Source organism: Euprymna scolopes, chromosome 13 (genome assembly GCF_053919585.1).
Source record: "Euprymna scolopes isolate OS-2025 chromosome 13, ASM5391958v1, whole genome shotgun sequence".
In the NCBI taxonomy this organism is placed as follows: Eukaryota; Metazoa; Mollusca; class Cephalopoda; order Sepiida; family Sepiolidae; genus Euprymna; species Euprymna scolopes.
Genome location: NC_136494.1, coordinates 132020321 through 132034138, shown reverse-complemented (window position 1 = coordinate 132034138; position 13818 = coordinate 132020321). Strand labels below are relative to the sequence as shown.

At 35.9% G+C, this 13818-nt stretch overlaps 1 protein-coding gene across 1 annotated transcript in view; it reads left to right on the top strand.

The window, feature by feature from the left end:
* Positions 1-13818, top strand: part of LOC145292193 (cilia- and flagella-associated protein 65-like) — a 2765874-nt gene that overhangs the window by 271680 nt on the left and 2480376 nt on the right. The window contains exon 8 of the mRNA XM_080138498.1: positions 5367-5486. Within this exon, the coding sequence (XP_079994624.1) occupies positions 5367-5486 (120 nt within the window). The remainder of the gene's footprint in view (positions 1-5366; positions 5487-13818) is intronic.

Below are 13818 nucleotides of genomic sequence, written 5' to 3'. Positions count from 1 at the left end.
TAACGATACAAGAGAGATAATCCCCATCAAACTTTATTAGTTGCCTCGCCTTTGTCAACCAAATTTTTTGCATGCATACGAAACCAAAGTTAAAATGTTCAAGTTCTTCAATAAATTGTAAAACTCACACACACACACACACACACATATATATATATATATATATATATATATATATATATAACTTATCATTTGATCTTTGGATATTTAAATGTTAAATTGTTCAATAAATAATAAAAACTCTAGTTAAAAGGAAAAAGATATAGATATTTCCTTGACGTTAATATAAAGTTTAATTTAGATTTGCTGATTTGACTCCTTTCATGTTTAAATTAAAATTTAACTATTTTCTGGGGAATCACTTAACAAATTTAAAATCATGTATACTGTGTTCATTCATTCATGCAAGATTGAATGTTACAGATAATTATCGGTTTGAATATTGGGTTATTTTATTAAGGGATCATAGAATCCTATAATAGAAATTTAAAGTTGCGAAAATGTGTCCCTCAAGAAAAGAACTCAAGCAAAAGATGGTGAATATGCGATTTAGAATCCATTCTACTGTCGTGAAATTAAATGAGGCCGATATGCCCCCGTCTACTAGAGAATCTAAGGCAATTTATATAAATAAATGGTTATTGGACGAAGATATGGTTGATGGAATGTGTGAAGATGGCGAGTGTGTAGTTATGTGCCAGGAAGATTTGGCATTTGCGTGGGGAGTCAGGGAGAGCCTGGATAGACTCAAAGAGAGATATCCTTCACTCAGAACAGTAGTTGAGGATATGCCAGAAATTGTGGTATTCAATATGGCGGTACCTCTTTGCTGCAAAACATGAGAAAATGGTGCACCAAAAATGTCTGTCATCTTGCCGATTAACCAACAGAGTGGGAAGATGGAGTCTTTTGAGAAATTCACTGTCGGACCGTTACCAAAGATAAGTAAGTGTTTGCCATGAAAAGATTACTTTGAGGAAATTAATCCAAATCTTAGTTGGGCTTTTAATGAGGACAGTGCCAAAAGTTTCAATTTCACACTCAGCAGATAGGAGTTTGTTTGTCAAAGTTGTGTGACATTACACAACCCATGAGCAATTTATAGGCTAACTGAAGGATGCCCATACTGTTGAACCCAGGCATAGTCTTTCTTATGGCAAACACTGGGGAAAAGTTCCCAAATTGATAGAAAGTGTAGCTTTTCAAAAACTCTGAAAGTTCATTCCTTAGTTTTCTCACAAAATCCAACAAAAGTTATGCTTAATGGTTCTTTACAGCGTTCAAGTAGTAGTGAATGCAGTAGGAGATAATTCTTTGTTGTTGTTTTAATGTGACTTTATTTTCTTCTGTGTCTGCTTTTTACTCCTTTTCTTTCTTCGTCTTCTACCTAATATCTATGCTCACGCACAGTATGTGAATTTTTTAATTTATTTTATATTTTTTCTTATTGTTTCTCAATTATATTCTTCCTTATAATTATATTTGCCTTATTTAACATTTTTCCACAAAACTTGGAAATAAAGACAAGAAGAAAGATAAAATTAAAATTTTTTTAGCAGGAAGAAATTATTGATTTTATTTGATTAAATATTCTTCGATGAGTACCGTAAAAATATTGAATTCTCTGAAAATAAAAATAAAAAACATATTTAAAGAAGTCAGATTTTTTTCAAGTTTTTTTTTTTTAGCTTTTTCTCATATTTCTGGAAATTTTTGACGATTAGTTGGTCTGTCACACTGGCATTGAAAATATTTTCACTGCTAAACATGCAGATACAATATACACAAATCATTTTTGATACGTCTTTGTAAGAGAACTTTACCCATATGTTAGTCTGTCACACTTGCTAGAAATAGCGTTTTTGTTTATCTGTAATATTAGACTGAAATATCATTTCCCTTGATTTGTCACGCATTAGGTTTGAAATAACATTTCCGTCGGTGTGTTAAGTTTACAATCGAAATAGTTCATCATTGGTCTGTCACACCTTAATTTAAAATAAATTGTTTGTTGGTCTGTCACGCTTTAGTTTGAACTAACTTTTATCGTTAATCCATTAGTCCCCCCCCCCGGATTAGTTTTGGTTAAGTAAATTTATGGTTGAACTTCAATAATGAAGTATTTTCTCTGAGAATGAAGTCAACAAATTAAGCTCAAGGACACTGCAGCACTTGAAAGTTGTTAAAATGTAAACTAAGAATATTTTCAGTCAATAAGTTTTTATTTGCAGTGAGAATTTAATCAATTTTATAATTCTATTTCACTGCAACGTTTTTTGTTTTTATTTTTGGGCGAAATTGATATCAACTTTTAGTATGAACTTCTTTATGTCATATGATTATTGAACTTATTGTAAATTAAGAACAAAGTTTTTCTGGAAAAAAAAAAACTTTGTTAATTTTCATTCAATTTCTGTGTTGATAACTGTACATATAAAATCAGTATTATTTTTCTTTTTAGCACCCCAAACAAGTCATATTGCCACTTGTAACTTAAGGGGTTACTATTTACGATCATGTGTTATAGGGAATTGTGGGGAGTTGAGCAGCGATATGTCTGTTCACATTACATTTAAACATCTGCAGGTTAGTATAGTCAGGGAAGCAGGAAACAAGGAGAGAATTCCAAAATCCAGCAGTCCAAGGGGAGAAACTATTAGAATAGAAGGCTTTTTGGCACTTCTATAGTGAAGGGATGGAATTTTGCTGCTTGTTAGGTTATTCAGTGATTTGCACATCCATGAGGCACAGGTGCTACGAGTCCATTAGAGTACATTCCATTAAAGTACTTGTCAAACAGAAACAGGGATGTGACATTGCAGCGATGGGACAGAGGTTGAAGCTTGATCAACACTGTGGGACCTATTAGATTTGAGAGACTTTTTTTCTTTTTTTTTTTTTTAACTCTATCAAAAAGAGAGAGACTAGTAGTATAGACACCAGTTGGGATGTGGCATCAATACTCCATGTATGAGCGAATTGTGGCTTAGTAATGATATGATGCTCTCTAGTGTGAGTAATTTTCTAGCACAATAGAGAGAGGCCACCTTCTTTGCAGCAGCCTTGGCAATGTCTTCAAATTGTTCCAATCCATGTTGCCTGTGAATATTAAATCAAGGAGTTTGAAAGATGGGCTCTCGGGTATCATGACAGTCATTGATAGTTAAAGGAAAGAAGCTTAGTCTTAGCAGCATTAAATGTTACTAACTATTTATGGCCCTATGCCTCTACAGTCTGAAGGTCATTTACTAGCGTTTCTGTCAGTGCCTTGGACATATGTACATTTACTTTTCCCTCATGTCTATTTTAGAACAATGTGTTATCAGCAGGTCTACATATCTGACACAATTTTATCAGTATAGCAACTTTATTTTAAAAATTTAGCATAATTAGAATTGGAATAGCTATAGTTTTATGGTTAAGATATATTGTAATTGGTTCAAAAATAAAAATAACTGAAATTTATATTAAATTTCTTTTTGTCTGTCTGTTTGTTCATTACACTTTTTCTCAGAAACCACTGGACCAAATTGGATGAAATTTTCTATGGACCTTTGTTATAATATGGTGCAACGAACTAAGTATTATAGTATCCATTCGATAAAGCAGAGAAGTATAAGCCATGTTTATTTTCAGAACAGTTTCCGATGGTTCATTATTCTACACAAGTCCTGGGAGGTGACTGGTTTGGAGTAGACAGTTCTCGAGTTGGAATCCACAGAGCAAAAGATTCTTCCCGTGTTGACACGAAGAAAACATATGCGAAATTGTTACAGAAAGGTTTAATATTTATGGAGCAATTCTGGTTTCTGATTGGTTGGTAGTAGAACATGAATTAATTCGATTCATCAGTTCCTAGCAGCATCATTTATAAATAGAATCTCCCGATTCTGTGGGATCATACCACATTATATTAAAAAATATTGTAACAATTAAGAGATTAATAACGGATTAGTATTTGAAGCAAAAATGAGCACAAATTTAATGATATATGATTCTTTTAATTAATCTATTTTTATTTTGTTTCTTTTTTAATTTTGTTTTCGATTATTTTAAACTATCAGTAAAACTAGAATCTATAACTCCCCCTCCACATATGTATTTTTACATTTGTGAAAATATATGCACACATTACATGGGTTTTTATGGTAATACGAAATTTGGTAATACGAAATTGTCAAAAAGATCTTTCCTAAATATTTAGATATTTTAAAAGAATCAGAATCGGTAATTTAGGACAGAATCTGTAATTGTATCGGAATTTAAAAATTATAGAACCGTTCTATCACTAATAACTATAATTACATTGGATGTTATTGGTTAGCTGTTATCATGGCAGTTATGGTCACCGGGATCATAACATGTACTTCTGTAACACATTACTATTATTACTAATAGACTTTTTGTTAATTATACCACTGTGCTTGTTTTGATGGTTACCGGCCTGCAAGGCTAGAAAAATAAGTAAGCACAATAGACGTGATTTGATTAGAACTTAGCTTTACCAAATCAACAGTGGATGTAGATATCTAATCACAAGATTAGTTCCTCTCCCATATTTATGGCAGTCATGCTGATAGATGCACATGGTTAACCATCACTGAAAGAAAAAACAAGCACATAAAAAACATAGTATGTCTTCAATGCGTTCAAGCGACATTTTTTTAGTTCAAACTTGTTGGAGTAAGATCACCTTTGTTAATTTGATCCATGCTAAAATGTTTCTCAAGCAAATAACTCTGTATTCATTGTTTGATGGAAAGGAAAGAATTAAACCAACGAACCTGCTTGGTTGATTAGAGAAACATTATTTGGCTGTAAAAGCGATCACTAACCATACATTCACACAACTATCCTGATGATTTCCTACCGTAATAAAAAATGTAAACGTTTTTGTATAGATTCTCTACCATAAAATATACTTTCATAATAATTTCTATCTATTTTTGCCCCAAACTTCTGACCTTGATGGAGGAGAGACTACAACTTGCTTTTATGGTTTCAAAGGATCTGAAATAACAGCAAAGGGAGACTTGATTCCAAATATTTCTCATACGTTATATCTCCCCTCTTTTGTAAATAGTATATGATTATGAATATCTCCAGTATCAAATAATCCTTATACACTGTGAAATTTACTTTATGTATGAAAACCAAAGAGATGATATCAAAGTAAGTACAGATATTAGATAAAGAAAGCGGTCCACATGAAAACAGCAAAGAAACTGAGGCAGGTAAGAAATGTGTCATCAAAAATGATCTTAAGCTTTCTAATTTCCACAGCAAAACAATTTATTTCAACCTATGAAATAATGATTAAAATTTGACAAACCATACATTGTTTTCTGTTATTTTATTTTTTGCAGGTTGAAATTCCTTTCAAAATTCATTACCCTTTGAAGGAATCTGCTTTCAGATTAGATGCAGCATTTGATCTTCCAATAAAAAATGGTGTGATTCCACCTCTCAGCTCTACTGAGTTGCCGGTAAGTACATTTTAATATCGTATCATTTGTTATCATTTGTCAGTGATCTTTTATATAATAAACATCTATATATATAAAAGCAAAAATGTGTGTGTATATGTATGTGTGTTCGCTTTTTGTGTATATCTACAAAAGGCTTTTTTGGCCATGATTCTCTGTTGGCTTGCTCCTTCTTAAAACTTTTTATACGTTGTCTAAATAATAATATCTACGACTAAGGAACTCTGGTCACGGCTATCTTTAATTTACCAGACTTTTACAAGCTATTTTTGAGATTTTTTGATCACCACGTAGCTGGGAAAACAGAAGCTGGCTTCCAGCACAAAACTAGGTCAAACATCACGCGACTTAACATTCTCGCACCTGTTTCGTTTTATAAACGTCAACTTAACACACTTATCAATTCGTCTGTTCCCATAGTCAAGCTGGTTAGGTCGCGTGTTTTTTTTTTTTTTTTTCCATTTCTTTCCACCTCCGTGTCAAAGGTTCGGGGTTCAAGCCTACCTTTCTACTAAAACTCTTTTTTTCTTTTACACCTCCAAACACCCAGCCAACGTTTTTTTTTTTTTTTTTTTTTTTTAAACAAGGTTGTTTTGATCTACCCCCCCCCCCCAACACACACACCTCCAAACACTCGGGGAACGTCGGGTACCCCCTCCCTCGCTAGTTAAAATATAAATAACTGTTCTCCTGAGAAGTATTGAGTTTTCTTTACATATTTAGGTCTTTAGTTTAATTTTGTCAATCACTGTTTCCACCTACATAATGTTTGTGTGTGTGTGTATGTATGTATATATATATATATATATATATATAAAATGGACTCCCCCGTCGATTTTGACGTATGAGGTTCCATTACAAAAACTAAGTGCTCGGAAATCCACACAGATGATTTGTTTGTAGTGGTGAAGGCTTAGTGTAGAATCAACCAAATTTTTGGTAATACTGCTAATCTTCATCAGTGCAGAGGCTGCCACAGGACAGGGTATACAGGATATCACAAGTTTATAAATCAGTTTCCTCTAATTATATCATATATATATATATATATATATATATATATATATATATATATATATATATATATATATATATACATATATGAAGTAATAAAAGAATGGATGGCTATTTTGAGGTTGCTCAGTGTCATGTCATAGCCAGAAAAGGCCTAACAGATTCCATCTGTGCTTAAAACTAAACATAAATTTCATGATCAAAGTTTCTTTGGTCTTTCCATCTGTTGAATGCAATACTGTGGGGCTACTTTCCAGCCAATTGTAACATTATCGTTTTCAAGTCCAATGTAAATAAGTGTTGAACATCTTAAATAATCAAATTCTGCCCAATTCTCACCATTACCAATTATCATGATGTTATCTTACTGGCAGCTTTGATGCCTATTAACCCTTTTTCTCAAGTGGCATTTGTGTTTGGATAAGTCATGATAGATATATAAATTTGGAGAGGGGGGGTAAGCTTGAACTTTGTAATTTGATTATTGGCCAGGGTAAACAGTGGGGAAGCTTACAACTTAAGTTGAAATTGTTATTGAAGTTGAGTTTAATGAAATCCAATTTCCAGCCATCAGTGGAAATCAACATGTTGGCAAAATATCTTTATCTGTCGACAAATGAGAATAAAATCCAAACATCAATTTATAGTTCCACTTTTAAGAAATAAACTATGTGAAACAGACGTTAAAAGCGAATATGATTAGGGTTCTCATTTTTTTTGGTGTTGCGTCTTGGAACAACAGTGAAAATAAGAACAATCAAGTCAAGGTTCGGTTAAGGAACAAGTGTATTAACAATAATGTACAAAAATAGGAAAGCATGTATATTTGCTGGGCACTCGGCTAGTTGAAGTGCAGTCGCATATCTCTCACCAGTGTTGGAATTACTAGCGCTATTTGTAGTGCTAATCGGTGTAAATTCCTCTGTTCAAGGAAGGTCAGTATAACATCCCCCTTTGAAAATATCCTGTCTGGGATTAATAACGTTTTTGTTTTGGGTTCACCCTAATCAATTCTGTTGATTTCTGTTTTCTGTTTAATCTTCTGTTCTCTGATATGGGCACCTGAAAAGTATCAAACACTGTGTCCATGATGTCCTCCTTGGGCGATCTGGTAACTTCACTGTTCGAGAATCTTTTCCGAATTTGGTTAGTGTGATGTTTGTGCACAAAGTCTGGTCCCTTAATCATGTAGACCATGTTGCCTATTTGTTTCTCAACAATGCCGAACTCACAGAAAGTCTTATTATTTTTGTGAATCTTGTAGAAGACTTTTTTGCCAATTTTATACCGTTTTTTTTGTTATCGTTTTTTTTTTTAGGTTTGGCTTAGGTTTTAGAAGACTCTTTCGTTAACTTTATACCATTTTTTTGTTATCGGTTTTTGGAGGTTTGGCCTATCCTGGTTTGGTAACAACTTGTGAAAAATCGATCTAACCTTGCGTCCAAACATAACGTCAGCAGGTGTCTTCGACATTTCGATGTTTGCATTCGAAGTGACTCTGTAGACTTGTAAAAACTGTTGGATTGACTTATCTGTCGGCGACCCATTAACTTTTTTCAGAGCTCTCTTGAATGTGTCAACAAATTTCTTTGCTTGTCCATTACCTCTTTGGTGGTATGGCAGAATGGTTATATGCTCGATTAGATGATCCTCGCAAAAATGTTTAAATTCAATAGACGTAAATTGCGTTCCATTGTCTGTAACAGTGCAGTCTACTACTCAAAACCTAGCGAATAGTTCATACAGGAAGTTGATAGTAACCTACTTCCGACCATTTAGATAGGCTGTCTACAACAATGAGATAGTAGAACCCATCTAGCAGTCCTGCAAAATCTAAATGAATCCTAGACCAAGGTCGGTCCGGTTTTGCCCACAATCCGAATTGAGTCGGAGGAGCTTTCATAGCTAATGCACATCCTCTGCACTCCCTGTTTTTCCTTCTATATTCTTATCCATGTTTGACCAATAAACGAAAGAGCACATAAGGCTTTTCATTCTTGATATGCCTGGATGTCCTACATGGAATTCCTTGAGCATTCTTTTCTTTAATGTCGCAGGAATTACGACCCTGTCGCTATATAGCAGGACGTTATCGCAAATTGAATAAATTTCTTCATCCAGTTCGTTATTGTTGATCCTTTTTTTCATGTGTTTCATAATTTCGTCCACCTCTACCTTACTCTTAATCTCATCAAGCGCTACTAGAAATTCTTTTATCGTGTCACATAACATATTTTTTACTTCAACTTCCGCTTGAATAGCTGCTATTACGATATCCTCCAATGGTTCTGTCTGCTTAGGTATTAACCTCGATAAACCGCCTGCATGACCAAATTTTTTAGATGGTGCATGCTCCATTTGAAAATTGTAATTCAGAAGTATGGTACCCATCTTTGGAGTCTATTTGCCTTATGTTGTGGTAGTTCCTTTTTCGACCCGAAAATCATTAATAATGGTTTGTGGTCTGTTTGTAACAGAAATTGCCTACCGTGCAGGAAATGATGAAATTTCTTTACCGCAAATATAATGCTTAGCGCCCTCTTTTTCAATTTGTGAGTAGTTCTTTTCGGCTGGCAAAAGTGATCGGGATGAATGTGCTATGGGTTTCACTTTTCCATCATCCATTTTGTGTAAAATGCATGCTCCTATGCCATAGGAGCTGGCATCGCTTGCAACTATAATTTCACGCTTGGGATTATAATTTGCCAGAAACAAATCAGATGTTAAAGTCTCTTTAATTTCCGAAAATGCTTCTTCGCACTCTTGTGTCCAGACCAATGGTCTTTTCTTAACAGTTCATTTAAAGGCGACCATAGTTTATGCATATTTGCACAAATACATTGTAGTAATTTGCCAAACCTAAAAAACTTTGTAAAGACGCAATATTTTCTGGAGCAGGCATATTCTTTATTGCACTCGATCTATCTGGATCCGGCCTTCTTCCATGTTTATCGATGATTTGCCTCAAGTATTTTATTTTCTCCATGAAAAATGTACATTTTTCCTGTTTTACTTAAAATCCATAATCCTGGATCATTTTGAATAGTTGGTTTGCGTGAGCTTTGTGGTGTTCTTTGCTAGCGCTTTTCATTAACACATCGTCCAGGTACCCTACTGCGAAATCCAACCCATTTAACATAATGTCCATAATTTGCTGAAAAATCACAGGGGTGACTTTGACCCCAAAAGGAAGTCTGTTAAACTTGTACAATCCCTTATGGGTATTAATGCATAACAGCTTTGAACACTCCTCATCGACTGGAACTTGTAAGTATGCGTCACTGAGGTCGATTTTAGAAAAATATTTCCCTCCACTCAGTTTCGCAAATATCTCTTTCAGAAGATAATGGTGATCTTGTAATGCCCTGATTAAGCCTGTCGCGAAGTCGGCACAAACCCGAATCTCCTTACTCTTCTTTTTGATGTAAACCATTGGTGCAGCCCACTCACTGTGATCAATTTTTCCGATGGCACCCATGTTTCGTCAAATTTTCTGGTGCTACCAGATCAGGCTGTCTATTGACTTCCTGAGACGAAATGCACCTACATCGATTTTCTGTTTTTGTTTTCTATTCTCTTTTGTAAAACTTAATTATGTTCTACAAAAACAAAAACAACAACCCCCTTCCCCTCTCCTTTCCTTTTCCTTCCCTACTTACCAACCCCGTGGCCCCCCCCTTTTTTCCCCTGTTGGTAGGGCACTAGAATAAGCCGACTGCCCCCCTGCAGAGGTTAAAAATCCCTGAATGGGGCAACCAGTTAGCCGTGGGTTGCTATCCGTAATGCCTTAGAACGTGATCCTGGGGATTGAGCTAACCTAGACCTTGGTGCATAAAAGTCTAGGCACTGCAACACATTACTTCAGCCCTTACTTTGGCGAGAGGGGCAGTTGGAGAGGCTCGATCCGACCAATCGGCCAGTCACGCCAAGCCCTAGCACTTACACCCAAAGTACCAACTACCACAACAAAGAACGAAACTTAAAGGTACTCCCATCTTTTTTTTTTATTATTTTTCTTCCCCCACTACAAAAAATAGGCAAACCAAGTAAGTGCTAGAAGGCGGTGGCAAGGGTCAATCAATTGGAAAGACCAGAACTCAACACTCCATCTGAGCAAATGTATTTTTTGGGATATATTGAACAGAAAATATAGTGCTTGGGAACTCCTTACCAAAAGAGTATATCCTCCAGGTAGCCCCGACATGGTCAAGGCGAATGGGTTTCCCCCTTACTATGCTCCAATTTTGGACTCCGAGGTGGGTAGGGAGCGTGGTTGATGAAAAATAAATCCCAAAATCCATGGCTGATAAAAACAAATGCATCCCCCTCAAAACCCTTAAAAGAAACCATTCTTCTGACTCTGACCTCTCAAGCTCAGATGAAGAACAAAAATTTAAAACTAGAAAAACCGTTCCAACTATAGATGAAGGAAACTTCCTATGATTCTTGGTTATTGAATTAATTTAAAATAAAAAAAATTGGAAATTCATCACCTTTTCTAATAGAAAAGACATTATCCACAAAAAGTAAACCAAAAATGATTAAAAAAAACAAAAGATGGAAATCTACTAGTTGAAATAACTAATCGTAGAGATGCTCAAACTCTACTCAAAATGAAGAATTTCCATGAGTACAAGTGCAAGTCTTTCCCCATAAAACACTAAACACTTCGAATGGAGTAATTCGAAGTTATAAACTATCGCTAGCAACTGAAGAAGAAATAAAAACCGGATTAGAAAAACTGAGAGTAATCAACCACATCCGCATAAACATAAAAAGAAACAATAAAATAACCACCAACACATACATACAAACGTTTAACAAACCAACAATACCTAAGGAAATAAAGATTGGCTACTTAAATGTAAAAGTAGACCAATATATCCCAGCTCCATTAAGAAGTTTCCATTGCCAAAAATATGGACATCATAAAGAAGCCTGTAAAGGATTAAAAATATGTGGAAAATGTGGCAACAAAGAGCCTGACCACACCGAAGAAAACTGCATAAATGAGGTGAAATGCGCTAACTGCAAAGAAGATCACCCGGTCTTCTCTAAAATATGCAAAACATATAAAAAAGAAAGAGAAATTATAGAAGTACAAAAAAAGCACAACCTTTCCAGAAGGCAGAAAAATAGTTGAGACGTACATGAAAGACAACACATATGCTGAGACAACAAAAAAGACAACTAAACCATACCAACATAATGAAATACATGATGAATATAGGGAACTGATAAACAAACTGATTACATTAAATATTAAAGAATGGCCAGAATTTCCAAATAGCCTAAAAGAAAAATACTCAAATCTAGGAAACAAAATAGAAATAACAAATCCAAACAAAGAAAATAATATTCCATCCACAACAGAACCATTAAAAAAAATTATGACAGAAACCAAGAAAACAACCACCAGAAATTAATAAAAACATAAGCAATGATAAAACAGCAAATAAAGAACGTTCCAGAAAAAAAGAAAACCAAACAATAGACACTTAAAATAGATTCCAAATTCTAGAAAAAATGGAAATCGAAAACACCCTAGATAAAAAAGGAAACCAAGCACAAGTAATCAAGAGGGAAAAAATGAACAAGAAGCCAAAACAGCAACATCTCAAGTAAGATCCAGATCAGCGTCCAGATCCAAACAAAATAAATAAAAAACCCAGCAAAACACTTCTCCAAATACACAAACTTCAACAAAAGATAAACCCTCTACTTCTAAAGAGATGGAAATAGAGGAAAACTAAACAACCTGATGGATAGAAATAAAACACTAAAACCAACACAAAGTCAAGTATCTGCAGAATGTCTTCTTGGTTCCTCCTCTTCTCTTTTCTCTCTCCCAACAATCGAACACAGCATATAATAACAAAACTCTAAAGCACGTCTGACAACACTGACTTCTGCCAACAGTCTGCCCCTCCTCTTAACAACACAGGCTTTTTATATCGCAAAATCGTTCACCTCTATTTGCATATTCTTCTAACTCACGTGATCACTACTCTATAAATAAGAGTCTTGACCATTTCTTTTCTTTCTTTTTATTTATTTTTGGTGACCGACCCGCACGTGGTCTATCCAGGTAAGTCACGCATTTCTCCACACTCCCCCCTGATCTCATGATCACAAACAGGACATGCGGGCAATCGTCGTTGGCGGGTACTCCTTCGAAGAAGCACTTCCTCATTGCTGTTTTCTTCATTACCACCATCATTACTACCAGTCTGTTCCATTATCCCGTCTCGTGGTTCCATAGGCGGTGTCTCACAATCAGGGCAGGGGGGCAGTATCCGTCTTTGTCGGGTACTTCTCCGAAGAATCGGAGGTGTCATCTCCTCGGTATGCTCCATCATCCCTTCTCGCTGGGTTTCGCAATCACGGGGGGTGGGCAGTATTCGTCTCTGTCGAGTATTTCGATGAGGCATTACTTCCTTGTGTCCATCGCTCTCCTCACTATTGTCATCAGTATGTCCCATCATTCCCTCATCTGGTTCTGGTGGTGGTGTTTCTATGCTCACCTGAAGGGGCAGTAAGTGATCAGGATCATCTCTGAATGGTGTGTGATCCTCCTCATCGTCCTCAGAATCAGAAGAGGTATAACAAGGGCGGATATCTTTTACGTGACGTGGTATGCCACCAATCAACATGGTCTGAGGACTTATGATTTCATCTATTTTTCCCCGGAAAAATTTCGTAGTGCACCCAGCATTTGGGGGTTTTATCCAAACAAGGTCTCCCACCTGATATGGTGTATTGACAACACTCACCACTGATGGTATGGCATCAACTCCTTTCACACGCTGTTCATATTGGTAAATCCCATTGGCTGGTGCAGTTGCTGGTGTTGCATTGTCCTTGGGTGTTATATTATACCAGTACACAGCTTCTGGAATAGAGCACTGCGTCCTGGCTGCAATTCTTTTGATGGTGCGGTGACACCGTTCTGCTATACCATTACCCTCGGGATAATATGCACACCGATAATGCATTTTAATCCCCCATTTGTGCACGAATTTCTGAAATTCTTGACATCGAAATGTGGCGGCATTATCAGTCAGAATTTCAATCGGGGCACCACGTTCAAAAAAGACGGCTCTCAACTGTTGTATAATGCTGGCTGCATCCTGTCGTGTCAACAGGCGCCATATTGTGAAACGCGTCGGGCCACAATCCGTCATGGTCAAAAAATGTTTGCCCCCATAATGTGTTATGTCCATCCCTACTCGCTGCCAGTTGCCCTCCACCTCGAGCTTCCCTTTTTGCCATTGGGATGGTGCCGGATCAATTCTCTGACACTCTTCACACGAACGTA